The sequence below is a fragment of the Tenrec ecaudatus genome, chromosome 10 (genome assembly GCF_050624435.1).
Source record: "Tenrec ecaudatus isolate mTenEca1 chromosome 10, mTenEca1.hap1, whole genome shotgun sequence".
Classification (NCBI taxonomy): domain Eukaryota; kingdom Metazoa; phylum Chordata; class Mammalia; order Afrosoricida; family Tenrecidae; genus Tenrec; species Tenrec ecaudatus.
Genome location: NC_134539.1, coordinates 124,877,186 through 124,903,551, shown reverse-complemented (window position 1 = coordinate 124,903,551; position 26,366 = coordinate 124,877,186). Strand labels below are relative to the sequence as shown.

Below are 26,366 nucleotides of genomic sequence, written 5' to 3'. Positions count from 1 at the left end.
TTTGGTCAATCTTGATGGGAACAGACAATTCATGTTTCCACCATGGAGCTGCTGGTGGGTCTGAACCGCTGACCTTGCGGTTAGCAGTACAATGCTTACTGGGGGGCTTGCTTTGGAAAGAGAGCCCCAACTCACTCTGCCCCTGGTCAAAAGCCATCATGCTGTCAACATCCCTGACCGACAATTCGGATGTGCATTGATGAGTGCCTTTCTGCACCACCCACGTGCTTTTCTTACAGGAGATATTTCAACACACTAAGTTCTAGGTGTCAAGGATTAGATGGAAAGGAACCTTTGATGGCTTACCAATAAGAAACAATTGGAAATTGGATTTGATACTGTTTCTCTGTGTGAACTTGGGGTGTGTGTGTGTGTGTGTGTGTGTGTGTGTGTGTGTGTGTGTGTGTGTTCTGAAACCCAATCAGCATGCTCGCACTGAGCACTTACTTTTGCTGTGTTGTTTTGGTGGGTGGTCTGGGTGTGCAGAGCTAAATAGCATACTTCTTGAGGATGGAGGAAGGCTAAGGGAGTGAGGCAGTGGGGCTCCAACACAGCTGCTTATGTACAAATGGAGATTTCCTTGTAGGCCACTGCCGTAGGAAACACACAGGTACCTTTCCCCCATACCATCCCTATGCTTCCTAGATCCCAACCAGAGGCATTCGGGCGTTATTGTTCGAACTATAGACCGAGCTGCCACAGGGTTTCTTGAAATAATGAGTGACCTAGTGGGTGTTTCTTCGGTGATTAAAAGGGTCTCTTTTTAAAAAGCGCAGGACGCACAGAAGTTAAAGCATGCCGCATACTAACCGCGCCTAGCTTCCTTCCACCGTCGGTAGTGTGTGCCCTGGCCACGGCACATGGTTCAGCAGGCAGGCGTGCCGGTGCACCCCCACCCGCCGGCCGACACGGGTGTGCGCATGTGCACGGGCCCTTTTTGGTCATTTTGTCTCATGGAGACCCACACAGTCGCCGCCGCCACCGCCCTGTCCCTCCCTCCTCACATCACCCCTCCAGGGTCTCCCAACCCCACCCTTTTCTCGCTTCAAAACACCATCAACGTGGAACTGCGCACGACCCACCCCTGCTATTGGACAGCACTAGTTCATGTCTTTATTCTGTGAGTAGAATTCCATTCAGAGGAACCCCGGGGCTGCGGTGGTTCTGCATTTCCGCTGTTCACCGAGGGGTCGGTCTCAAGCCCAGCAGCGCTCTGGGGAAGGGAGACGGTGGCCATCGGCTTCCAAGAAGGTCCCAGCCTTGGAAACCCGGCGGGGCAGGTCAGCTGTCCAGCAGGGTCACTTCCCTGGGAGTGAGAATGGACTTGAGGGCGACAGCGTGGGTTTGTGGCATTTTGGTCATGGGGTTGTCTGTGTGTTGTTTTGCCTGGCATTCCATTCTAGGCGGTGCCAGTTTGTGTGCCCAATCCCCTGGCGTTTTCAAAATACCATCTCTTGGCACGCTGTTTCTATGCAGGCCTCACAGCAAGGGGCGCAGCAGGGTGAGGTGCACCCCTCCCGATGGATTGCACTCTGCTGAAATGTGTGGCAGAGTCAGTTTGTCATTCCGCCCCCCCCCCCACTCGCACTCTGTTTCTGTGTTGCTGTGCATCGCATCTCAGGTGGTAGGCGCCAGCTCTCTTGCGAGTCCGTGGGCACCAGGAGCAGGGGTGTGCATTGGTAACGAGGGCTAGGGGCTAGGGCAGCCCTTTACCACTGTCCAGTGCTCTCCTATGCCGCTCGTTCAGACTGCTTCAGACTGGGTGGTAGGGGGTGGGGTGGGGTGGGGAGCAAACCTCTTCCAACACCTCTTTTACAGACAGACAAGGACCTGGCTGCCTCTGGAAGCTCTGCCATTCTCATGCGTCCATAGGGTGTGAATCTGGGACAGGTGGGGCCACACCAGTGCCTTTGACACCACCCTTGGGATCTTCCCAAGTCCACCCACATAGAGCCAGTCTGTCCCTGTGGGAAATGAGTGGGTGGGTTGTTCTCCTACCCTCCTGGCCCTTTTCAGCTCACAGGGTTTATGATCATCTTGCGCTGAGCAAGAAACCGCCTTGCCAAGCCCCCTTGTCAGCAGCGAAGATGCTCCGGAACTTCAGCAGCCACCAGGAAGTGTTGCTTTCAGAATCAGCCTGCCTTTATTTTGCTGACTGGAGGCAAAGGATAAGGTCCAGGGCTGGATGGAACAACCCCCGGGGCGGGGTCTTAGGCCTTGGGTTCCTGAGGGTGGCTCTGGGGGCGAAGGAGCAGGGCCAACTGGCTCTCAGCCCACCTGGGAAGGAGAAGGAACAGGAAACTCTGACAGCAAGAAAGGCTCCGTAGGAACCTCGTGGGGACCGCTGCATGGCGTCCGATTCCGGGCCCGGCACCGTCAGAATGCGTGCATAGACTCTCGCATGGTGGTGCTGAGCCAGCAGAGAGTGGATCCCAGGGAGCGGCTATTCCCAACTTCTGACAGCCCGAGCAGTTCACCTCAGGGAGACTTGGAAGCTCCAGGAAGTGTTCAGAAGAGCCTTGGATAAGGGGTTCCAAGCTGTGCTGGGTGGGAAATGGAGCAGCGAGCCCCGTGTTGCATCTAACAAACTCTCCAGTCTGTGATCCGGAGACCAGTGGAACGTCCTCTTTCCTTCCGCGGCAGACTTTCCCTCCCAGGCTGGGTTTTCCAGAATCACAGGCTGGCTGGTACCTGCAGAGGCTGGGATAGAGAGAGGGCCTGGGTGATGGTCCCTGTGACCTTTGGCTCGTCCCTGCACCCCTCCCCAGAGTCCCCGTGGCATGGAGGGGTCAAAAAGATTGAGGGGCAGTCCAGACTCAAATTCTAAAGGGTTAAGCCCTTGTTACCAACTGGGAAAAAAAGATTGATGGTTCAAAGTGACCCAGAGTCGAGGTACACAGGCCTGTTGATTGACCTCTGAATGGCCACATGGGCAGTCCCATAGAGCGCAGTCCCACAACGATTCATACATAAAGGCTGTGAGTCCTAATATGCGTTGGCTTAATGGACAAGGTGGCATCTTGGTTCAGTGCTGGGCTGCTAACTGCAAGGTCAGCAGGTCAAACCACCAGCACTTCTTGGGAGAAAGACTGGGCTTTCTACTCCCATACAGAGTTACAGTGTAGGAAACTCACACGGGCCATTCTACTCTCTCACTAGGTCGCTGTGAGTCAGCATCAACTCCATGCCAGTGAGTGAATTTTAAGGGGTGCCTTGAATGCAGGTGCTGGTGACCAACAACTTCCAAAAAAGTTAGCCACTGAAAACCTTTGGCAACCAGTTCTACAGAAGCCCCGGTGGCATAGTGGTTATGCACTGGGCTGCTAGCTAAGAGGTCGGCAGTTCAAAACCACCAGCTGTTCCAAGGCTGTCTACCTCCTTAAAGAGTCGAAGTCTCGGAAACTCACAGGGGCAGTTCTACCCTGTCCAAGAAGGTCACTGAGAGTCAGCAGTGACTGGATGGCAGTGAGTTTATTTGGTGTGTGTGTGTACTAATGGACCAGTGTGGGACCTCCCCACTCCTACCCCACCCCATCTCCATGCTCACCAGCCAGTCTGTCAGGGTTGGGGTCAAGCTCTCTGGAGCCCTGCCCCCCAAGCTGTCTTCTCGCTCCCTAGCTCCCGCCAGAAAATGGAGCTTCATGACCCTGGGGGATGGAGTTGGCCAGCCTGCAAACCGCCCTGCTCCCCTCGCGCCCGCCTCCCCCCACCCCCACCCCAAGCACAGGGCTGCAGCTACGCCTGTCACATCCAAGATTGCCTTGGCCACGGGAGATGGGGATGAGTTTTCCATTCGGTCCTGATGTTTATTTCATGCCCATCAATATCAGCCCGTATTAGGACAGATGAGATGGCTATTTACAGGCTGCGCATTTTCACACTTGGTAATTATAAACCCTCCCCGGTTTGGTCAGAGTCATGGAGATCTATTTCGGCAATTAGCAGTTTAGTATTTGTTTAATGGGAATGCAAGAGTGTTACGGCACATCAGTGCCTCACTAATGATTCGCCTGTCTCCTCCGGAGCTGGCAGGTTTGGGCCTTTTCACGGTGGGTGAGGCCTGATTGGGAGAGGCTCGGGCGGGGGACATTAGGCAGCCTGCCTGGCTCACCCCCACCCCCCCAGGAGTGCATGCATGCACACACGCACGCACGCACGCACAGACACATGCCCCGGCCGGGCTGGGAAGGGCCTGCATTTCCAGGGCTCAGCAGCCACCACTCAAAGGAGCTCACACAAGAGGCCCTTAGCCCAGATGCCATTTCCGTGTGACAGCTGTCAAGCCTGCCAGAACCAACTGCTTCTCCTGAAACACGACGCGCTAGCCATCTCCAAGCCCCTCTCCCACCCACCCCTTCCTTGCCCAGCCCTAGCTCCGATACCCCCAGAGGGAGTCCCCTGCCCCATCCTCCAGGCCCCAAGGGGCTGCTGCAGCCCAGGGCTCTGCCTGCACCCCTCAATGCAACTTTCACACAGCCAGAAGGAGCCCCCACCCAGCTCTGCTGCCCACCCCTCGTTTGGAGCAAGGGCTTCTTGGACTGGCTCCCAAGGGCACCTGGGTTCTTGACGTCTGGGCTGCATGCCTCTGAGGGTGGCAGTTTGCAGTGGGAAGACGCACAGCGTGGATGTGGCTCCTGATGGGGGTGTGTGGTTTAGGTGGGGGAAGCCTATGTGATGTGTGTGCGTGCACTGTGTGCTTACCAAGAAGACTGTCAGGAAGGAGGGGGCCGAGTGCGCCCATATCGGTTACGAAGACGGCGTCTTGTGCATTAGGTCGTAGCCACCACCTACGCCTTCCGAACATTCTAGAAGGAAAGCACACACAGCTCTTGGAGCGCGCTCACACTCAGCATGGGCTGTGCTTTGGTGGAGTCTTCGGACCCCTCGCCAGTCCCTGCTCTGTGACCACGGACAAGCAGGGAGACACTGGGGCTTTGGGATCCAGCACCCTCATGCACTCTCAGGCCATCTCTGTAGGCCGTCGTTGCTGTAGCTGCTGGGTGCCCTGCGGTCGGGCGCAACTCACGGCGACCAGCCCTGTGCCAGCCTCACGGCGACACCTCGGTTTGCGCTCCTTGTTGCAGCCGCATGCCAGAGAAGTGCAGGTGGTTCCTCGATTAGATGAAGTCAGGAGATGGCATGGCCTTCCCCCACAAAAAATATTTCAAAGTAGGGAAGTGGTGAAGAAAGCTTCCTGCCGGTGGGGATGGCATAGTGTGGCCCCAGGAAGGCCTGCAGGTCTTCTGTGATGAGATTGGTGGTGGTGGTGCCTGCAGGTTGCCTCTGACACCCAGCGACCTCATGGGACCGGGCAGAGCTGCCCCATAGGGTGTGTTTGCTCAGCTGCACCCTTTAGGGGAGCACATGGCCAGGGCTTGCTCCCCCAGGACTGCAGGCTGGGCTTCAGCAGAGCATCTTTCCGTTAGCGTCTGGGTTGAGTGTATGCCTCTGCCCGCGGGGTTCCTAAGGAGGAGCTCCTGAGAAACAAAGCCAAGTCGGTATGCCTTTCTGTCTCCAGCCAGCAAAGGTCGCTAGTACAGGGCCAGCTAGATGCACACTAGCACCATCGCACTGTAGGCAAGAAGCAGAAGGGTACCTGGCAGCCATGGGGGGCATCATGGGAAGCTGGCATCCCCTTTGGAAGGGGGTGATGGAGAGACTCTGAGATGAAGGGCTGGCACCGTGAGGCTTGGGTTTATAAAACCTGGACCCGGTCCTGGCCAGCTCTGGGACAGCCAGTGAGTAAACCAAACCAAGGCTCAGAGAATGAGTAGTCTCCCTGTCTCCTGGGATGGAATGAGCAGCCATGGAATAGTAATATGGTGGAGCTTGTGGGTGGGGGGGGGGGTTCATGGTTTTGCTGGGGCTTCTTAAGGTACCGCCCAGGAGAACATCCTGTGTTTCCTTTCTGGCCGTTCTGAGCTCCTTCCAGGATGGAACGTTGGCTGTGCTGGATGTATCGAGGGTTGAGGCCGCTGCAAGAAAGGCACTCGGCAGGGAGCCTGTGGATCCTGGTTTTTGGCGAGGGGTTGACATCCCGTTTCCAGGCAGCCAGAGGCCCAATTAATGCCCGTTTTATTTCGAGTGCACACACACACACACTGTGATTAAGGCTCCAGTCAGGCAGAGATGTTCAGCTGTGCAGAGCAGTGACTCTCAGGCCTTGGCTGTGCCCCAGAAGCATTGGGGAACTTTAAGGAACTCGCTGCTGGGCCCCCCCACCTCCAGAGGAGCTGATGTCATGGGTCGGGGGTGTGGCGATGGCACCAGGCATTTGAAAAGCTCTTTGGGTGATTCTTGTGAACAGCCAAGGCTGAAAACCACCGATCTAGGATCCAGTATGAACCTATGGGCTTTCCAGCCTGCTGCTGCTGCTGCTCCCTCCTTCCATGTGGGCAGTGACTCAAGAGAGACCACCCTCACTCTGTGCAAGGCCACTCTTGGGTCACGCGGAAAAGCCTTCTCGATAAACCTTAGGATGTACGGCAGTTGCAGTCGGTGACTGAGGATGCCAGAGCAGGGTCAAGGCAATGACCTTTAAGAAACAGATCTCCGTCCTGTCTGCAGTCTCCCCTTGGCTGGGTTTGGACAGCCAGTCCCTCAGTGAGTGGTCCAGCGCTTAATCATGTGTGCCACCAGGGACCCCATACTGAGGGTGACAGTGGGTGCAGGCTTGGTTGTGCGCTGTTGACTGGGAGACACTGCAGACACTGCAGAGCGGTGCCTGCCCGAGTGCCAGGCCGCGCGTGTCACGACGGTGTGCGAATCCCCACTCCGCCTCCAGTGCTCCGGGAATGTTTTGAGCATCACGAGGCCCATTCAGCTCTGTGCAGTGTAGTGCCATGGTATCGCCTTGGCGGGTGTTTATTTAAACCAATATAGTTTAATTTAAGCCAAGTGATTGTGTGGGAGCACGAAGCTAGAAAGGCAAGGGCGTTTGTTGAAGAGTAGAGTCCCTCTCTTTCCCCTCCTCCTCCTCTGTGTCTGACAGATCCTTTAGGGCTCTGGGGAAATGCTTGGTACCATGTGCTTGGTATCCCTCCAGAGGGTTGGAAATTTCCAGAGGCGTGTTTTGGCCACAGAAAGGCTCGGGCACTTCCTCCTGGAACAGCTTGTGAAGGAGCCATAGGATGGTGCTTCCAGTCGCTGCCCCAGCAGCCTCTGCTGCCCCTCTTGGCATTCAAGGCTGATGGAGGTGTCTCCAGATGGAGCCTCGCTGGCCTCTCAGACAGTTGAAAATGGGAAACGAGGGACAGACAAAGAAGGTGGCTTGTCCTCCGTGAGATGCTGAAGTTGGACGGACCTGGGAGGGGAACCCAGCTCCTCCTCCTGGGTGCAGCTCGGCCTCCCAGCTCCGGCCACGTCACCACCAGCAGCGCCCCGTTCTGTCTCTGTGGTTTTCCATGAGCACAGGGTTGTGCAGTGGTCTGGGGGCGTACTCTGGAATTCCACCCTTTGGCCAGCCAACTGGCCGAGCAGAACTTTTTACCTCACTTGATCCCCGTGTCCGTCCATCGTGATGTTCCCTTCTGTTCGGCTAGCACGTGGCCTGTGCTGCTTCTGTCTCACCTGGTTGCAGGCAACCCCATCTGGCGACTTCTGAAATCGCCCAGGCAAGAATGCCTGGCTCCCAATAAATCTTTTGACGCATTCTAGAGAGAGTTCGCTCATTCATTAAATGAATTAGGATTAGAGAGGCATCACCCACTGACTTGAGTGTTAATTATTGCTGATCTTCCTGGTGCTCATTGAGTGAGGAGCGACCGAGTTGCCAGCTTCTCTTGGCGCTTCCAGCATCTCTGGAACCTTGCTGCTGGGAGGGGTGCGGGAGCGCCCTCTCCACACCCTGAGACAGTGTTCCATTTAGCATGTGAAACTGAGAGTCCAGGGAGCCCCTCAGCACTCTCCCGGCGTCCACCCCATCTCTCGCCTTGGTTCACGCCCCAGTAGTATTTGAGAATGTGTACGATCTAAGAGATTGTGAGCTGGGAACAGGACTGTGTACCAGTTACCGCTCCCCCTAAGAGGGCTGTGTAGCAAAGGGTGCTGGCACCTCGGTGGCTTCTCATCAGTGTTTGTTCCCCTCCAGTGGTTCTGGGCTCACATGTTCGGAGTTGACTAGTGGCCAACGCGCCTCTGCTCTGTGTATCTCTAGCCTGCGTACATCCTTCTCCCAGTGGTGGCCAAGGTGCAAGAGGGGACGTGAGGAACACACAAACCTGTGTTCCTCTCCTGGCCAGGCCCGCACGGGCACCGTCTTCTCTCCACTTCACTTCAGTGGCCATAGCCGGCCAAAGTCCAGATTCTACTGGTTGTGGAATAGACACTGTCTCTTGGGAGCGAAGGCGGTGACATTAAGCAAGTGGGGAGATGTGAGGTGGTGAATGCCGCCAGTCTCCCTGGACCCCATATCGTTAGAGACCTCAGTAATTATCCAGACCTCTGCATAGTCTGTCTCATATGTGCGTCGATCGTAGACCGGGAGAATACACTTCCTAAGGGCTCGTGGTGCTTTCTGGAGTCCCCGGGTGAGGACTGGCAGTTCAGACCCACCCAGAGGCCTCTTGGTGGTCTGTTTCTGAAAGGACACGGCCTTGAAAACCCCACACCACGTTCTTCTCATATGCAAACAAGGGTCGGCAATCAGCGTGGCCGCCATGAACAACATCTGTGTTTTCTACCTGAGGCCAGAAAAAACCCGTGTCCAGCTCCCGTCAGTCTGTGGGTTCCTCCCAGACCCTGGGTGATGCTTTGGTATAGCTGTGTGTGTGGTGGGGGGGTCTCTGCATGGATTCTAACTCACAGCCACCCTGTGTGGCAGAGCAGACCTGCCCCCCCCCCTCCCAGGACTGTAAGCCATTATGGAAACACCTTACCAGTCTTTCTTCAGAAGAACCCCACAGGGGGTGAGTGTGAACCACCCACCTTTTGGGTACTAGGTAGTAGCCAAGGGTTCTACTATGTGTGTCCCCAAGCCTCCTTGACCTTGGTCTAGCTCACATGCATTTCATGACTCTGCCCAGCCAGCTAGCGGGGCTGTGTGTATGTGCACGTGTGAGTGAGAGAACGGTATCTTTTTCCGGGTGGAATGCCAGTAACCCTGACTGCGCCTCTTCGCTCCCCGCACCCGACAGCTTCACACAGGCCTCTTGTGTTGGGCTCACGTAGAACCGTGAGAACCCAGCCCATCCACGGGGCCGTGTTTTTCATCTGACTGCCTCTTTGTATATTCCTTCTTCTGGTTTCAGCCCCTGCTGTCCTGCCAGATTTCCGTGGCGCTGGTGGTGTCTCTGAATTAATGCGTCTTTTGCAATTGCTGAAAAGTCCCATCCCCACCCTCACCCCCACCCCAGCACTGGGATGTATCCATGTTAACCCCCCTTTCCTCCCTGGTCACTGCTTAGGCGTTTATTTTGTCACGTGTTCAGGGGACGCGCCCTCTATCTGTTCGGTGCGGGCCCCATTGTCGAGTGAGACGAGTGGAAAGCGTTGTAGCCGCCACAACAGTGGGTGTCGGAAAAACGTCCACACGTCTTCTCAGCCACGCTCCCCAGGGTCGGGCGAGGGCCGAGCCCGGAAGGGGGAGCAAGGGGCAGGCGCACTGCCAAACAGGGGGCTTTTGAAAACATGGCTCTTCTGTCCAGAATGTGTGTGCCCTAAGGAGACCTGCTTTGCTGTGCCCAAACATGGCCAACACAGGGGGGGGGGAGGGGGGGACGGTGTTCCCTCGCTGTTGGGCATTTTCAGCTCAAACTAAGCACTTGGCAAACATCTAAGAAAACCTGGAGAGGGGCCTGAAACAGATGTCACATTTACCTGCACAACACCCAGCAGCTTCACCCCGCTACCCACGCGCACCCCAGGCACGCCGACTCTTAGCGATTCCCAGGATCTGCGCCTGGGGTTCCATATGCACAAGTGTGACTGCGCTGTGTGCAAACAGACCAGTTGGTCTTCTGGCGGTTTCTCCAGGAGCGGCTGTTGAGCGTGTGGCCCCGGCGGGGGCTTGGGGGCGGGGGCGCTTCATGCCCGCCAGGCTGCAGTTTGTCCAGAGACAGGCACCCAGGGAGGGGTCTGCTGAAGGAGCCCTGGGCCAGGCCATCTCCTGGTACCCTGGTGCTGGGGAGGCCGGAGCAGACACCATACAAGGCCATTTTCTCCCCCAGGACTGACTTCCGAAGTAGGGGCCAGAAGGGGACGGCCCCAGGAGCCCGCTTGTTCAGTCTCGGTTGCTTAGCAACAAAGGGGGGGGGCTGACTCTAGAAGGGATTTTTAAGCCCTGCCCCAGTCCCTTTGAGGTTTACATCTGGCTTGCCCGCCCCAAGCCCCCACCTCGCCCACCTTCTGTTTGTACCTCGACTTTGCCTCTCTCCCTGTTAGATTTGAAGGCTTTGAGAACCACAGATTCGATTTGTCTGGAAGCCCCATTTCAAGTGAATTTTATTGCGTCTCCTTGTCCTCCGGCCCTCTCCTTCTGAGACGGGAGTCTGGGAGGAATGAGGCACGGACAGCTTACGATCCCTCCTCTCGCTGGCATCGAGCAAGGCCCTCAGCTCCTCTGGGAGCCTGTGCGTTCACATGAACGGTGTCGGGTCCTCCCCAGCCCCACAGCCCACAGCAGTCGCTCCAAGCCCAGAACCCTCCGGAGTGGGATGTAGCGGCGGGGACTTTATCCGCCCCCAATGACATGGAGTGGCTTGTATTTGGATGGCTAACCTTGGGCTCAAAGTGAATGACAAGACCAGGCTGCTCACCTGGCCATACCTGGTACTCTCTCCAGGAGGCTAGCTGGTTGGTGAGGGCGAGCACCCGCAATATAGCTGCCCCCCAGGAAGGCCGGGGTCCTAGAGGAAGATGAGGGGGGATAGCGAGAGCCCAACCCCGCTCCTTGAGTATGAGCTCCCTGAGCTCTCAAAGGGCCCTGTTGGCACTCTAGAGGAAGCAAGGGGCTGCTCACCAGTGGGGTGGCAGGTCAACACCCCCAGCCTTCCGCCCCCGGCTGTCCCTTGAGAGCATGAGGCTGCCTGGATCCCTAAAGAGTTACAGCCTCAGAAAGCCCTGTGGGGCCCCTCCGAGTCAGCATCAGCTTGATGGCTGTGGTTACACTAGGCAGAAAGAAAGGTGATGGTTTGGACTTCTACCTTTTGGTATATTCTAATTATCTTTAATAAGCCGCTTTTGCTTCCATCACAGAGATGACACCCCACACACAGACAACACACACACCACACACACAGACCGTGCAGACAGTGTTGCGCACAGGTTTTTCGGATGACTGAAGCAGTCCCTGTTCTGTGTTTGTTTTGCAGGTAGAGGACGCGATGCTGATGTTTGATAAGACGACCAACAGGCACCGAGGTAAGAGCTCCGGAGCCAGCCGGCGCGCCGTCTCTCCCCAGCCCCCGTCACAGTCATTCAAAGACACAGCTCGAACGTGTCACGTCCGCCAGTGTCCTGGGGTCGGGGTGGTCGTGTGCCAGAGATCTGTGTCCACAGAGGGCCACAAGGCACAAGGGGTCTGTATGTCGGGCAAGGAATGCCATTTCTGTATCGCGGCCACGCCTCGCATGCATCAGATCTACCATTCTAATCCTGCCCCCCTTAGTCCTGCGCTAAGTGACCCAGGTGGGAATTAGTCATGGCAGTAACTCGGTGGCGTTCTCCACTGGCACGGAAGGAGGTGGCTTTAGAAGCATATTGTCCATCTGAAGAATGAATGGCGTTTGTGCACAGTGCATGGAGATGGCTGCTGCTGCCGGGTGCCCTGGAATTGATGCCCAGGGAGCAGTTGTGTGACAGCGCATCGCTGCCCCGTAGGCTGTCCCTGCTGGCATAGCAGTCAAGTACTCTTGTTTGGTCAAGTGGAAGGGCAGCGAGAGGGAGGAAGGCCCTCAACAAGATGGATGGACACGGCGGCTGCAACAATGGGCTCGCCCATGGAACCAGGCAGTGCCAGGCTTAGTCGTGAGGGGTCGCCATGTGTCGTAACTGACTCGGTGGTCCCTCACAACAACAACCACACTAGCCAACAGGGTGGTGACATGAGCCCCCAGCTACTCCAAGGAGAAAGATGTGGCAGTGTGCTTTCATAACCATTATACGAGGGGGTACCCCCAAAAAACAGATTTCCCCACCAAAAGTTATGCATTTAGTTAAATTTTTTTGTTTTTACAAAACAACTTATTCCCTCCAAAGTTCTCTCCATGACACTTAATACATTCGTCAAATCTGTGATTCCATTCTCGGAAACATCTTCCAAACTCATCTGTTTGGATGGCTGACAGCACCTCCATTGTGTGTTTCTTCGCCTCTTCTTCATTTCCAAATCGCTGTCCTTTCATGTCCCTTTTCATTTGAGCAAGCAAAAATAAGTCACACAGAGAGAGGTCAGGTGAGTAAGGTGCATGGGGCAAGAGAAGCATGCTGTTTTTTTGTCAAAAACGGGTGCACTGAGATGACTCCGTGAGCAGGTGCATTGCCATGGTGGCAAAAGCAGGTCCCTTCTGCCACAAATCAAGCCTTTTTTTGCTTCATACTTGTTACACAGTTTTTTTCAGAACCTCTAAATAGAAAGCTTGATTAACAGTCTGACCTGGTGGAATAAACTCCAAATGCACGATCCCCCTCACATCAAAAAACAAATGAGCATCGTCTTGATCTTTGATCTCACTTGTTGAGCTTTTATTGTTGGCAAGGTGATGATGTCTCTTCCACTGGCTTGGTTGATGTTAGCTGTGGAGGCCGTAAGAATAGCACCGTCAGCAATGACCTTGGGAAAAAAGTCTGGTTGCTTCGGAGCTGTTCCTTCAAAGCACGGCCTGTCTCCAGCCGAACCTCCTTTTCCTGGTCAGTCAGAACCCGAGGCACAAAGTTCTCAGTGGTCCTTCTCATTCCCAAATCTTTCCATAAAATTCGCTGACCCGAGTGCCTAGATAGTCCAGATCGTGCCCCACGTGACATTTCACCTCTTTTGGAGACGAGAAAGCCACTCGTACACTTGAGTTTTCCTCATAGCGCTGTCCTTGGAAGCCGTGGTCAACATCACAACAGTCTCTGCAGCAATTTTCCCATCAGGAAACAGAATTTCACAGCTGCACGCTGTTCTCCCAAATCAGCCATCACAAAGATGAGGCTTGAGTGGAACTGCTTTTATGAAAAAGCCCACTGTGACCCGAGAGAACCTTCCCAGGTGACGCCACTGGGTGCACTAACTCAGAGTGAGTTGCTCGATGTCCACCTCGCGGGGAAAGATGTGCCATGAAAGCTCTGCTCCGGTCAGCACAGTGTCAGTTTTGGGGGGCGCCCCCTCGTACAGCTTTGGAAAGGCACCGGGCAGTGGTCTTCTGTCCTGTAGGGTGGCTTTGAATTGGAGGTAACTGCAGGGCAGCCAGTTTGGCTTCTGTTTGTTTAGCAGAAGTAGCTCGCTGGGCCTGTGTCCACGGGCAGCAAGGGGGTTTGCACCAGCAGCCTGTCAGTTAGCCCAAACACGTGACTGGTGGGCAGAAACCACGGGCTCAGAAGTGCCTTGGCGACTCCTCGCTGTCGGGGGCATGTGCCGTCCTTTGCATTTCCTTCTGTGCCCATCCATATTCTCCCATCCCTGTTTTTACAACCGGGACTTACCGGGGGCTTGTGAACTCCCTGAGAGGACGTGTGGGGTGTTTCAGCCTGTGCGCTTCTCGGGCACGGGAACCCTCACTTTCAGTCACGTCCCCTCAAAGAATCATTAGAATTGCCTTACGCTGAGGAAGATGGCGTGCATGTTGGAACTCCCTGGAGAGAGTAGAGTCCGAGGAGGTGCCCCAGAAACTCATGGGTTTTGGGGTTCCTAGTCCCAGTAGGAGGAGGAGTGGAGCTTGGGGGTGGGGAGGCAGGAAGCCCTGCCTGGGTGTCCCCGGGGAGGGAAGCAGAGAGGGAGCAGCGCTTCCTTGCATTTAGATGTTCTTTGTGTTGTTTACATTCCTCTGTCACCTGTGATTAGAAGCAGTTTCCAGTGCTGGCTGTCGGTCTCTGCTGTTTAGAGAAGGCAGGCGGCTGCGGAAGGAGTGGCAGGAGCCAAGTTGGGGGGCGGGGGAGGCTTGCAGGAGGGGTGTCTTCCCGACTGTGCCTGAGAATGCAATTCCTCATGCGTCCATCTACTGCGTCTTCAAAATGGGGAATTGGGGACTGGATGGGAGACGGTGGCATCAGGTGTGTGCACTTTGCAGAGAAGAGAGAGGGGTGGGGTGGGATCGCTGGACTGAGTGGAAAAGAAGAGCTGGCACGAGGGGGAGGAAGGTGGACTGAAGGCAGCAGGCACAAGAGGGTGGCCATCACTCTCCACCGCAAGAGAAAGCCTGGTCTTCCTCCCAGGGGGACGCTGGTGGTTTTGAACTGCTGACCACGTGGGTAGCTGCAGCCCAACACATAACTGTTGAGCCACCAGGCCCCCATCCTGACAGCAACAGCAGCAGTGATCTTGTCTTAATGTGGAAGAGTTGTAAGATGATAACTACATCTGAATCCTGGGTGGCCGAACACAGGTGTGTGAGGAATCCGTCCCAAGTGAGCACAGTCTGTAGGGCGTTGCCTGACGCCGGCGGCGCAGTGGGGTGTGTGTGTGTGCATGTGTCTGTGTGTGTGTGTTGGGGGTGGGAGTACAGGGAAGAAGGCAGGTGGCAGGTGTGAAGCGTGACCTCACCAAGAGGCCCTGATCCACTCCTTTGCTCCCGGGCTCCTCCTTGGCTCTCTTGCTCCCCCGTTGTGTCCTGTGTATGCGGAAAGAGCAGCTCTCCAAGCAGCTGAGGAGCTGGATGCTTAAGTTGGGGGTCACCCTTCAGCGATGCGGGGCATTCGGAGGAGCAAACATTTTAAAAGGAGGAGGAGGACCATGTCCCAACAGACGCACACATCCCCAGCGTGGCCAGGGTTGCCCAGGGCCTGCAGCCTGATGGACGTGTGCATTTGGGAAGCAGACAATAAGCACAAGGAAATCAAATCCTCCCACAGCCACCTGGGCCCACCGTCCCGTACCCTCTGCCAGCGTCCCGGCCCTGGTATCCTATTGAGAGCAACGTGCTGCAGCAGCAGAAGCGGAGGACACCTCTGGCTGGCACTGCCCGCCACTCCCTTCGCCCAGAAGCCCCGCCAGCTTCCTAGCTGCACCACCAGCCCCTCTGGGCAGCTGGGGTGGGGGGTGGCGACTCCAGCCTCCCTGCAGGCACTTGGAGAACCACCTGGTTGTCCGTGCCGCTGTGCCAGCTGCTGATGGGAGAAAAGAAGCGCAGGGTGAGCCCGGCCCCTGGGCGCCAGGTCTGCTCAGCCGCAGCCCCGCGTTCCACGGAGCACACTTCGCTTCCCACCGGAAGGCAGCGGTTGGGGCAGGAGGCTTGCTCCCAGCCCCTCAGCAACTGCCTCCTGTCCCTGCTCCCCATCCAGGCCCCAGGGGCCATCTGCATTTCCTCCCCGAGGACTGCTGCGGCCTCACTGGGGACTGCTTGGGTGGTACAGAGGCTGAGGAGACTCGACTGGAGCCCACCCAGAGGTGCTCAGAAGACCTGAAAGATAAGCCACAGAAACCCCTCCGGCGCCCACTCTGCTTCAAGACACACAGGGTCACCGTGGATCCCTGGTGGGTCTGGTCATCGCTGGCCTTAGGCAGGCCCGGGAAGAAAGAATCAGGGGACAGCAGGCTGCGGGCCCCCCACGGATGACTGTGTGGAATAGCCATGGTCTCCCTCCACCCTGGAAGCTCTCCATTTACGGAGGGTAGGACCAGAGGCGTGTGGCACCTCCCACTGCCCCCCTTCAACCACCGGCGTACTTCCAGCTTCTGCTGCTTCCTACCCTCTGTGGATGGCTCAGGTCCCCGCCTTGTGGGATCCACGGTGGCAGAGTAGGCTACTCATTGAAGTGCTCATCCCAAGGTCAGCGGTTTGAACCTACTAGTTCCTCCAAGGGAGAAAGATGAGGCTGTCTACCCTTAAAAAGACTGCAAGCCTCAGCATCTCTGCCCCTGTAGGGGTGCTGTGGGTTAGACTCGGCCTGATGGCGGTGAGCTTGGAGCTGGGCTTGGGGTTCATTAGCTCCAGGAACAGACGTGTGTTTCTGCTCTTTCCAACATTTCAACTAAGGGAATGCTCAAGATTAACTGCGCACACACCCCACCCTCCCACCCAAAGTGAAGGAACACCGCTGGCATAGTGGGTTATAAGTTGTTCTGCTCATTGCATGGTCAGCAGTTCGAAACTGCCTCCTGCTGCCCTGGGGAGAGATGAGGCTCTCTGCTCCCACACAGATTCGCAGCCTCAGAATCCTTAGGGGATGGGTCTGCCGTACCCTGTGGGGTCAGGATGAGTCCGAATATGAGCCAACTCAATGGCAACGTGTTTGGTTTTTACGGTTGGTGGTGGGGCAAGGAAGGTCATAGATTAGGTTCCCTGCGTGGTGGGCTGTGGGTAAGGATCAGCCTGCAGAAGTTCCTTAGGAAGTACCTGGAGCAGGTCACCTGTGGTGTCCTGGGGAGGCTGTGGTCGTCAAAGACTGGCTGGACCTTTGAAATGGGTGACTACTTGGCACCAGAGCGTGAACCTTTACATCTCGGTGTTTCTCCATCACCGTGTGCAGTCCACCCCAGGAGTGGGGTGAGGCCTGCCCGCTTCCCCTGAGCTAATCACGGAGGGGGCCCAACTGCTGGTGGCAACTTTGGGCAGCATGCCACCTCCCCCACTGGGGGGTACAGCTGCTGTCTAACCAAGTCATACCAACGTTCCAAGCAGAAACAGCCAAACTCTGAGTAAGAGCAAACCGAGCATGTGCCGGGCCGGGACGTGCTACGGGATCTTTATGACAAACGCCCGTGGGTGCATGGAGCCGCCCAGCGTCCCAGTCATCAGGGACGATTTGGGTGGGCAGGGAGTCTGTCTGACCTCTCAGCCAGGGTCTCACACCCTCAGCAAGCCCCATATTGGCATTGGTGTAAAGCAGGGAGTCTGGCCCTACGGCCCTTAGTTCTTCTTGGCCCCCTGCCTCCTCGCTGGACTTTAATGCACCTTCAGTTTCAGACAGAGAAGCCAGGCACACCTTCCGAACTGACACCTTCCCTCAGCCAGACAAAGAGCTGGGGGCACTGGTGGGGGCTTGGGCCCACCTTGGACCTGTCTGCCCTCCACTGCATGGTTTCCAAGAAGGGCGTTGTACCCACTGTTCTCAGTCATTCCATTTGCTTTCAAAACGTTGTTTGAGGGGGGCCTGAGAAATCTGGGGTTGATCATCAAAGGATTTAATCACTGGGGGAGAGTGTGTTGCCTCATCCTTGCAAAAGTCAGATTAAGATCTTGAGTTCAGCATTGGGTATTAGATATTGATCCCAGAGTCGGTTGAGGAGGGGAGGGAGCTGTGTGTGGAGGGGTGGGTGGCGGGAGAACAATCAAGTGCTGCCCTTGTAATGTGCTGCCTCTTGTTGGCCTGAGGCTGGGGAGTTGGGGCCAGAGGGAGGGGGTAGGGAGAAGCTTCTTGGGGTCTCTGCGTCCTCCCACACCCGCCCTACCCTCTCTGACAAGGTAGACTTGGTGGGGGGGTAGCTGCTCACTTCCTTAGAGAACCCCCCCAAGGGTTGCCACTCTGGGGGAACCTTGGCTGCTCCTCCCTCTGACCCCAGGGCCCCAGGTTCATGAGCCTCACACTGCAGGGTCTCTCCAAATCCTGCTGCCAGGGGACAGCTGGCTGGTCGGGGGCCCTGTGGAAAATGAGCCGGGTGGCTTTGAAGCTCATCTGGTCCCCTGGTGAGGGTCAGCTGGAGAGGGCAGAGTACAGAGGAGGCCTGCCTTCCCCACTCCCTGTGGCTCCCATTACCCAGCAGGCCTGTTTGCTCCGGAACACTGCCAGAGGCGAAGGAACAGGATACGCAGAGAGAAAAATAGAGATGCCTGTGATGGATGGCTCCTCGCCCAACTGTTAGCAGTTCCTTATTAAGTGCAATGCTAATGGCTTTGGAGAAGAACAGCAGCTCTGAGACCCAGCCACCAGCTGCCCCCAAGGATCCAGAATGCCCCCAGCAGACCGGTCCCCTATTCCAGGGCCCGCACCAGCATTGTCTGCTGAATCCCAAGAAGCACCTCACCAGCAGGCCCCTGTGCAGAGAGAGTCCGTGCCTTGAGTGGCCGGGTCCAGGCTGGTCATTAGTACCACGTGACCCACGGAGATGGTTTCCCTATGGGACGTCCAGTCTCGAGACCCTAAGGAGCAGCTCCGCTCAGCCCTGGGTCAGAAACCACCGTGAGGGGGGCTGGAGGAGGGCACTGTGGGCCAGTCTTCGTGAGGCAGTTGGAAGAAGAGCTTGGCGTCTCCTGGGATTCTTGTGCACGCTCTCCTTTGGTACCAGTGTACGGTCTCGGTGATGGGTACAATCAGTTTATTTGTTACCATGGTGGCAGGAAGACCTCGCTGAAGCTGTGAAGGAGCAAAAATACCCAGCCCTTCGTGTCCTGAACACCTGCCAGACACTCGCTTTTGAAATTGACCTCCGAGGCCGAATCGCCTCTTTTCTGGATGCTACGTAAAGATGATTAAGAAATCATACTGCACTTATTTGTGTATTGATCCCTGCTGCCCCAAAGGACCGGACTGACAACCACACTCACTGCCGCCACCTTGATTTCGACTCACGGTGACCCTGTAGGACCAAGGGGTCGAGTGTCGGAGACTGGGCATCTTTAGAGACGCGGTTGCCTCTTCTCTCCCTCAGAGAGGCTGGCGGGGGCAAATCTGGGGCCTTTCAGTTAGTGGCGAGCGGCTCCACGACTCTGCCACCGGGCTCCTTACCCAACAAAGACGGGGCCTGGAGACGGAGCTTCCGCAGAGGCGCACGTTTGAGTCAAAAGAAGACGGCCCGCGAAAGGCAGTGGGGCGTCACTTGTGCCAACTGTGATGTGTGCGTGCTCTTCCTGATCAGATCCCGGCCTCCGGGGGCACCTAGCCGGGAAGAAGGGTGGGACCTGCAATGTGTACTGGAGACTGTGGGGTGAGCAGGACGCCTCGGGGCACTTGCTCAGAGCAGGGTGGCTGTGCGGGGAGGACACGTGGTGAGGATAGATGGAACCCCACCTCCAGACGACACCTGGGCTGATGTGACAGGGGCATAGCCTGCCATGTAGCGCTGCTCACGGCTGGAGCCTGGGGGGAGCTAGGCCTTGGTCCTCCTGGCTGAAGCGAAGCCCTTTGTACAAGTCTCCTTTCTCCACATCTGCTTCCTCCACCCTGGGGTTAAAGTGTGAGGAACCCATCACCCCCTCACCCCCACCCAACCACCCAAAGTGTGAGCCGGGGGTCTTGCCAGAAACCTGTCGAAAGAGACAGTTGATCCTTCTTGGTGCTGAAGCTCATTCTGCTCTTGGTGGACTGGCCACCAGTTGTCATGCAAGCTTCCGTTCCGTGGCAGACCACGAACCACCCGCCACCACAGCTGGAGCATCCAGGCGAGTCATTGGCACCACGTGGCCACCAGCGGGAGAGCTGGGCTCTCTTTGACTGCAAGAGGAGGGTCTGGGTCAGGTGAGGTGACAGTCCTCTTGTCGGGTGTGGGGCAGCTGTTTTAGAAAGACATTGACCACCATCACCACCCCTTTGCCCCAGGCTTCAGGGTGGGATGGATTGAGTTAGTCTGGCTCAAGGAGAAGGCGGCGGGGGGTGCTTTGATGTGAGGCTGGAGAGGGATGGCTATTGCTGCCTTTGGATACTTGAAGAGATTCCCTTGGAGGAGTTGTGCCCAGGCTTGAAGGTGGGCACCCTTCAGCATACAGGGGCATAAAGAGACAACCGCTTGCCTCGTGGGAAAGAGCCTGGGACCTCGGAACTCAGCTGAGGTCACTGCGAAGCCTGGGTTCTACTCTAGTGAGCGTGTGGCTTGCTTGCTGTTCAGCCCAAAGCAGTGGGCCTGTGCCCGCCCGCAGCCTCTCACTCTGTTTCTGTGCTCTGCTCACAGGCTCTGGGCCTTTGCCCTGCCCAGCCCTCCCAGCGGATTCTCCTTGAAGCTTGTCTGGACACCGTCCCCTCTTCTAGAACATGGGGGGATAAGTGCAGCAGCCCAGCCCAGGGCCCCTTAGTCCCCTCGGTCAGCTGTCGGGAGTCCCACAGAGTGGTGGCACTGTGCCGGAATGTATTGTCCCACAGGTCCCGAGGCAGGAAGGCCCACCAGGCTGTCAGCTGTGCTGATTCCTTCAAAGCCTCACTCCCTGCTTCGGGGGCTCCCGGGCAGCCTTGGCCCTGCTCGGCTTGCAGCTACTTCGTGAGGTTATCGCGTCCCATCTTTGGGTCTGCCCATTCAGCTCTTGAATGAAGCATGGCTCTGATTGGGTGAGGGTCCGCCAACTGTCCAAGGCCCCATACCCACATCCCAAAGGATTTTCTAACAAATGCATCATCACGGACACTCGGGCTTCGGGACTTCAGCGTGCGTGTGTGTGTGTGTGTGTGTGTGTGTGTGTGTGTGTTTAATGCAGTTCAATCGTTACCCAAGGCTGAAAGCAGGGCAGTGTGGGGTGACCAGCCTTGGCAGCCGCCGAGCCACCTTCCAGTGGCCAGCCCCGGAGCGGCCTGCACATGTAATGTCCTCGTTAAATAAGCATCATTCTTCTCCCTGGGAACTTGGTGCAGACATGCCCCCGCAAAGGACCAGGTCGAAGGGCAGGGTCGAAGGGCACGTGAATTTGAAACCCGGTAGATGGCGAGGCCCTTGAAGATTCTTGTGGAAACCCCAGCTCCGGCAACATCGATCCAAGGGCTATAATCTCATTTCTGGCAGGAGAGCAAGGCGTACGTTTTACTTTTATTTATTTCCCTTGCGTGCTAACTGCGTGCCGAAGCGCCCATACGGTGCCATCCCTGCAGATATCCATCAGAACAGTATCTAACTGTCTGCTCCCCTGCGATCTCCATAGTCAACTATCAGACAAAACCTCCCACTGCCTAGCAACAGGCCTGGGGACGGCCGGGGACACCCAGGGCAGAAGAGAGCCCCTGGTGGGGGGGGGGGCACCTGTGGGTGAGCTTGTCTTTAGCCACAGTATAAATCTCGAGTTGCTGTCCCTTTGGAGGCAAAGCCCGGGCACCAGAGGTCTGGCGAGCTAGGGCACCGGATGGCTGGCGAGCTAATGGCCTGTCCCTCTCCCTCCCGCTGTGGCCCTCAGAAGCAGAAAAGGAGTGGGGCTGGGTCGGCAGCTTCACTGACCCCAAACGGCATTTTGGAGCAGGACAGGCGGCCTTTGTTTGGGCCTATCTCCTGCAGAGAGCCAGCCTCTGGGTTCTCACAGCTTGTTTTAAGATATCTGTGAAGGCCAGGGCTGGAGCGAAAAGAGCCTTCCACATGGTGACTTGGCTAGAAGATAACCCCACCCCACCCCAACACCTTTCTTCACATTGCAGAGCAGAGAGGGGCAGGAACGGGCACCAGACCTGGCCAGGTCCCCCAAAGCCGGACAGTTGCTGTCCTCTTGGGGATGAAGGGCCCAGAGGGGCTCCAGTTCTTAAGCAGCTGTGGCCCGCTGGTCCGGGTGTGGGGGACATAGGCTAGCCCACCTGTACCTCTGTGCTCCCTTGTCTGCACCCGATGCTGGCGCAGCCTGCCTTAAAGTGCCCCATGGTGACCCACAGTGTGTCATGGTGGAACTGTGCCAGCTGGCGTCGCAGTGACCGGTTTCCAGAAGTAGATCTCCATACCTTTCTTCGAAGGCCACTGGGAAGGCTTGACCCACTGCCCTCCCTGGTGGTAGGCGAGCACTGAGCCATGGGCATCACTCGGGATCTGGCAGAGCTGGGCATGGCAAGGTTTCAAATCTCAGCTTACCCACTTGTGTGGCTTCCAGCAAGTCTCTGGGGGTGTGGTGCCCTCCCTGTTCAGCTCCCACACGGAGGCCAGACGCCGCCACTGTGCGCACTGCCCTCCGCTTTGCCCACCCCCTCCACCCGCACCTTCATGTTCCTCAAGCAAACAACAAACACAGCGAATTTCAATTTCTGGGTTTTCCCGCCTCCCCTGTCCATATAGAATGCATACGCCTTTACACGGCGTGCAGATACGCCCAAAGATGCCCACAAAACCCGCCACCAGGAAGCAGCATAGCATTGTGGTCAGAAGCGCCTGTCTGAAGCCAGACAGCAGGTGTGTGACTCATAACTCTACCCCTCTTTGCTGTGCGACCTGGGGCACCTTACTTAACCTTTCTGTGGCGCAGGCGTCTCACCTGCAGAAGTAGGTCCGACTGAAGCCAGACAGTTAGCTAAAGACCTGGAGCCGTCTCTGGCCCCAGTGAGCACTCCAGCGTGCCTCGCACACGCCTGGTGTTGCGGAGAAAGCATGCACCCACCAAGCAGAGCCCAGTGCTCTGCCCAGGAAGAGCATGCCGTGCCGAAAGCTTGGAGAGACGCCAGAGGCTCTCGCTGCACCCCCACTGTCTTTTGAATTTTGCACTAGATGTTTTTATTTACCTGTTCAAACACTGACCCTTTTTTTTCAGTGGGAGTTTTAATAGCAATTCATTCCAGGTTGGCTGAGAAATGGGGCCTTGGTAAAACGAGAAAGATTGCCCCAAGAAAACACGTTCTCTGCAGCCCCAGCCCCTCGTCACTGCGACTCTGTCCCATTGACCCTGCAATTGGCATTCGTGCGTGAATCTGTGTGGAGGTGGCTGTGGACCTGCGTGTGTAAGGGGTTGTCTGCACCGTGCTTCCTTGAGTGAGGTGTGGGCCCTACCTTGTCGGAGAGGTCAGGGAGAGGGGGCCAGCAGACGTGCCCCCACGCAGCGGGGGTCCCTGACCCTCTTCTGCACTTTTCTTTCCATAAACAGTGCCCCATCGATGGATGAGCATTTTCTTAGTAGGCTCTCTGCCTCCCAGACCACAAGCTATCATTAGAAAAGCCTGACTGGCCCCGTTGGAAAAGAAACCTGGTTTCTGAGAGTCCATCCCATACGGGAGCGGGGAGAGGTGGAAAAGGGCGGCCCTACAAGACAGCATCACCCTCCCTCCCAGGAGCACCCCCTGCTCCCAATACCCACACACGAACACACTCTAAACAAAAGGCACTTTCCTTGCCAAGTTGGGACGGATGAACATGGGGACCCTGGCACATGCATACTAAATGCACAGGCTGTCTCCGTGGCCCGTTGCTCATAGTTTCAGAGATAAGGCAGATACACGTCAGCAGCTGGCACATAGGCAGGAAAAGACAGGGAAGGTCTAACCTCACGCTACTGGGTTCAGATACCAGCACTACCGCCAATCACGGGTCTTGGACATGTTCTTAAAACCCGTCTTCTCACCCGTCAGATGGGGTTTCTGTTGGTAACTCTGAGACTGGTTTAACCTGTGTGAAGCATCTAGCCCTGTGTGTGTGGGCTGTTGTGAGCTTCATCATTAGCATGATAAAACCAAACCCTATCCATGCCTGGAGCCTTAGTGGGCTAGTTGGCTACACCTTGGGCTTCTAGCTGCTAGGTCAGCAGATCAAAACCACCAGCCGCTCCACAGGAAAATGATGAGCTTGTTTTACTCCCATAAAGAGACTGAGTCCCGGAAACACACAAGGACAGGTACTGCCCTGTCCCGTAGGACCACTGTGAGTTGGAATCAACTCAATGGCAGTGCGGTTTTCACACCCTACTTTGGAAATCATGGTGACGCTCAGGGACAGGGTTTCCCAGGTGATCTCTGCAGGAGGATCCCTGTTGGTGCCTTGCTTAACCACTGAGCTCAACGCTAATCTGAAAGTCAGCTGTCCAGACCCCCCCCGCCCCCCTGCTGCTCTTTGGGAGACAGATGTGGCAATCTGCATCAGTAAAGAAACCGTATGGGGCAGTTGTCCCCTGTCCTCCATGGTCCCTGTGAGATGGTTATCATGTCTGAGGTCTGCAGAGCGTCAGCACTGGGAGGGTTTCCAAGACAGAGAGAGCGCCGCAGCCCCGTGGCCTGGCACCGCCTCTCTGCTCATGTCGACCTCGAGGCTGCTCTGTCTGGTGTGCAAGAGAAGTTAGGAAGGATGGTTCGTTTTTTGTTTTCGTTTTTTACCTCACTGAGAACACAACTCCTGACGTAGTGCCTGCCTTGCCCGCGTCTAATTTAGCTCACGCCCTAGAACTGCCCAGAAACAATGGCTATAAGGCTTTTGTTTTCAGAACCAAGAGCCCCTTCAAACTCTAAGGCAGTGGTTTTCAACCTTCCTAATGCTGCAGCCCTTTCATACAGTCCCTCATGTGGTGGTGACCCCCAACCATGAAATTGTTTTCGTTGCTACTTCATAACTGTAGTTTTGCTACTGTTGTGAATCGTCATGCAAATATCTGATATGCAGGATATATTTTCATTGTTACAAAATGAACATAATTAAAGCATAGTGATTCATCACAAAAGCAATATGTAATTATAGATTGTGAAATCTTTATTTCTAATGACAAAGAAATGAAATTTTGTCTTGAAGCATGGTGTAGCATGGGTAACCGTCTTAATATAACAGTAAACTACATTGCTACATTGTGCCAACATAAGACTGAGATACCTTCTTACTCACCAGATCAGCATATCTGCATGTGGACTGACCTGGAGAATGGATAGAGAAGGGGTGTCTCAATTCCTAAGACCATGGGAAATATATTTTCCGATGGTCTAAGGTGACCCCTGTGGCCTCCCCAAAGGGCCGAGACATGCCAAGAAAGAGCCAGCGCTCCCGGGGGGCTGTCAGCACACGTCCCACTCAGTAGACCCGTGCTTCCGATGGGCTCGTTCGGCTCAGCTATGCAGGGAAAGAAAAACCAGGCCAGAGAGGACAGAGGCCATCAAGAGAGCTCACATGCGTGGCGACACAAACCTTGCCCTCTTGACATGCCGCCCCTACTTCCGTTTGCCAAATTCAACCCTACCATGGGTTTCTGCACTAGCTGGACACAGATGGGGTCAGCAAGGTCACCCCTGCAGATCTCCGGCTGTCTGGTTGCCCCTGGGCACGGCAGGAATGCATGGCATCAGCCCTCCGGGTGGCCCCTTGTCGCTTTACCCTCAGGCTCGCTGGGCACACTCTGCAGGTTGGGTTTGGAATCGTCCATGTTCCATGCCTATGAGCACTTGCTCCAGGTTTGAGAGCTCACCTTCGACTCACCTCACCTGGTCACCTGGGGGCTGGAAGGTCGTGGGAGGCGCCTCCTTCTCCCTGACTGGCTGCTGTAGGCGACTCCGTGTGCGCACCCTGGGTGAAGCCCACCCTGCAGCTGCAGAGATGCGGTGTAGATTCATTATCTCCCCAGGCTGGGATGCTCCCTGGATGATCCATGACTCCATGTTCCAACTGCCGCTGGAGGTGACATCACCTCTTCCCGGCCCAGAATAGACTCAGAGGCAACAGGGGCTCCTGGGGTATGGGGGGGAAGGCACAGCAGCTGCTGCACGATGTCCATCGGGAGCCCAGTAGAAACCTCTGTGGTGGTTGCTGGGGGCTGCAGTCGAGTTGGCCCCAGGCTCAGGGCAACTCCGTGCGCAGTGGAAAGAAACGCCAGCCAGTTTTGCACCGTCCTTGTGATGGACCACAGCAGTGTGGCCCATTGGGCTCTCCAGGGCTGGAGTATGGAAGCAGATTGATGGGCATTTCTTGTAGCTCATCCTCATCTGGAAGTGCCTGTCCACACCATGGCAACCCTTGGTGCCTCCGCTGGCAGACAGGTGGTGTCTGCACCCGAGGTGCACTGGCCCGGCACTGGCCCAGGGTAGAAGGGTAGGCGTCTGCCACTGACCCCCGACACTGACCCCTGGGCCATTAACACACCTCCACTTTGTGGCGAAACCAAACTCACCGCAGGGAGTCGGTTCCGCCTCATAGCGACCCGATAGGGCAGTGTAGAACTGCCCTGTGGGTTTTCCGAGACTAACTCCTGACGGGAATAGAAAGCCGCCTATCTCTCCCTCAGAGGCTGGTGGATTCTAGCTGCTGACCTTGCAGTTAGCTGCCCGCTGCACCCTCCACCAGAGAGTGGCCCTACCCTAGAGTTCACCTCTCCCCCTTATTCTCTTCCCCTTGGGGTTTAGCTCGCATGGTAACTCAGAGCTGCTCACCCCTGGGCTCCACGTTGGGCCCCCCAGAGAGAGGCAGGGCTGGTCCGGAAGGGTCTGGGTGAGAGAAGCCCGCCGGCAGGCCCAGTCCCAGACATCCCATACGGCGAGGCTGGGCCTGTGTCAGCGATGTCCAGCCTGGTTGCAGTACAGTCCTGTCCCCCTCGGGAGTTTTGGAAGGGCCTGGGCATCACCCCCAAGTAATCCAGGAGCTCCCCAGGGGATGAAGAGGCAGCCTGGGCTGGGTCAGATGGTCTCCGAGGACCCTTTCAGGGTTAGAACCCACCCAGGTAGACTGC

General features: G+C 56.3%; 1 protein-coding gene across 3 annotated transcripts in view; it reads left to right on the top strand.

The window, feature by feature from the left end:
• MSI2 (musashi RNA binding protein 2) overlaps positions 1-26,366 on the top strand; it is a 424,558-nt gene that overhangs the window by 270,057 nt on the left and 128,135 nt on the right. For all 3 annotated transcript variants that reach the window (XM_075561554.1, XM_075561553.1, XM_075561555.1), the window contains exon 7: positions 11,310-11,358. In XM_075561554.1, coding sequence (XP_075417669.1) covers positions 11,310-11,358 — 49 coding nt within the window. The remainder of the gene's footprint in view (positions 1-11,309; positions 11,359-26,366) is intronic.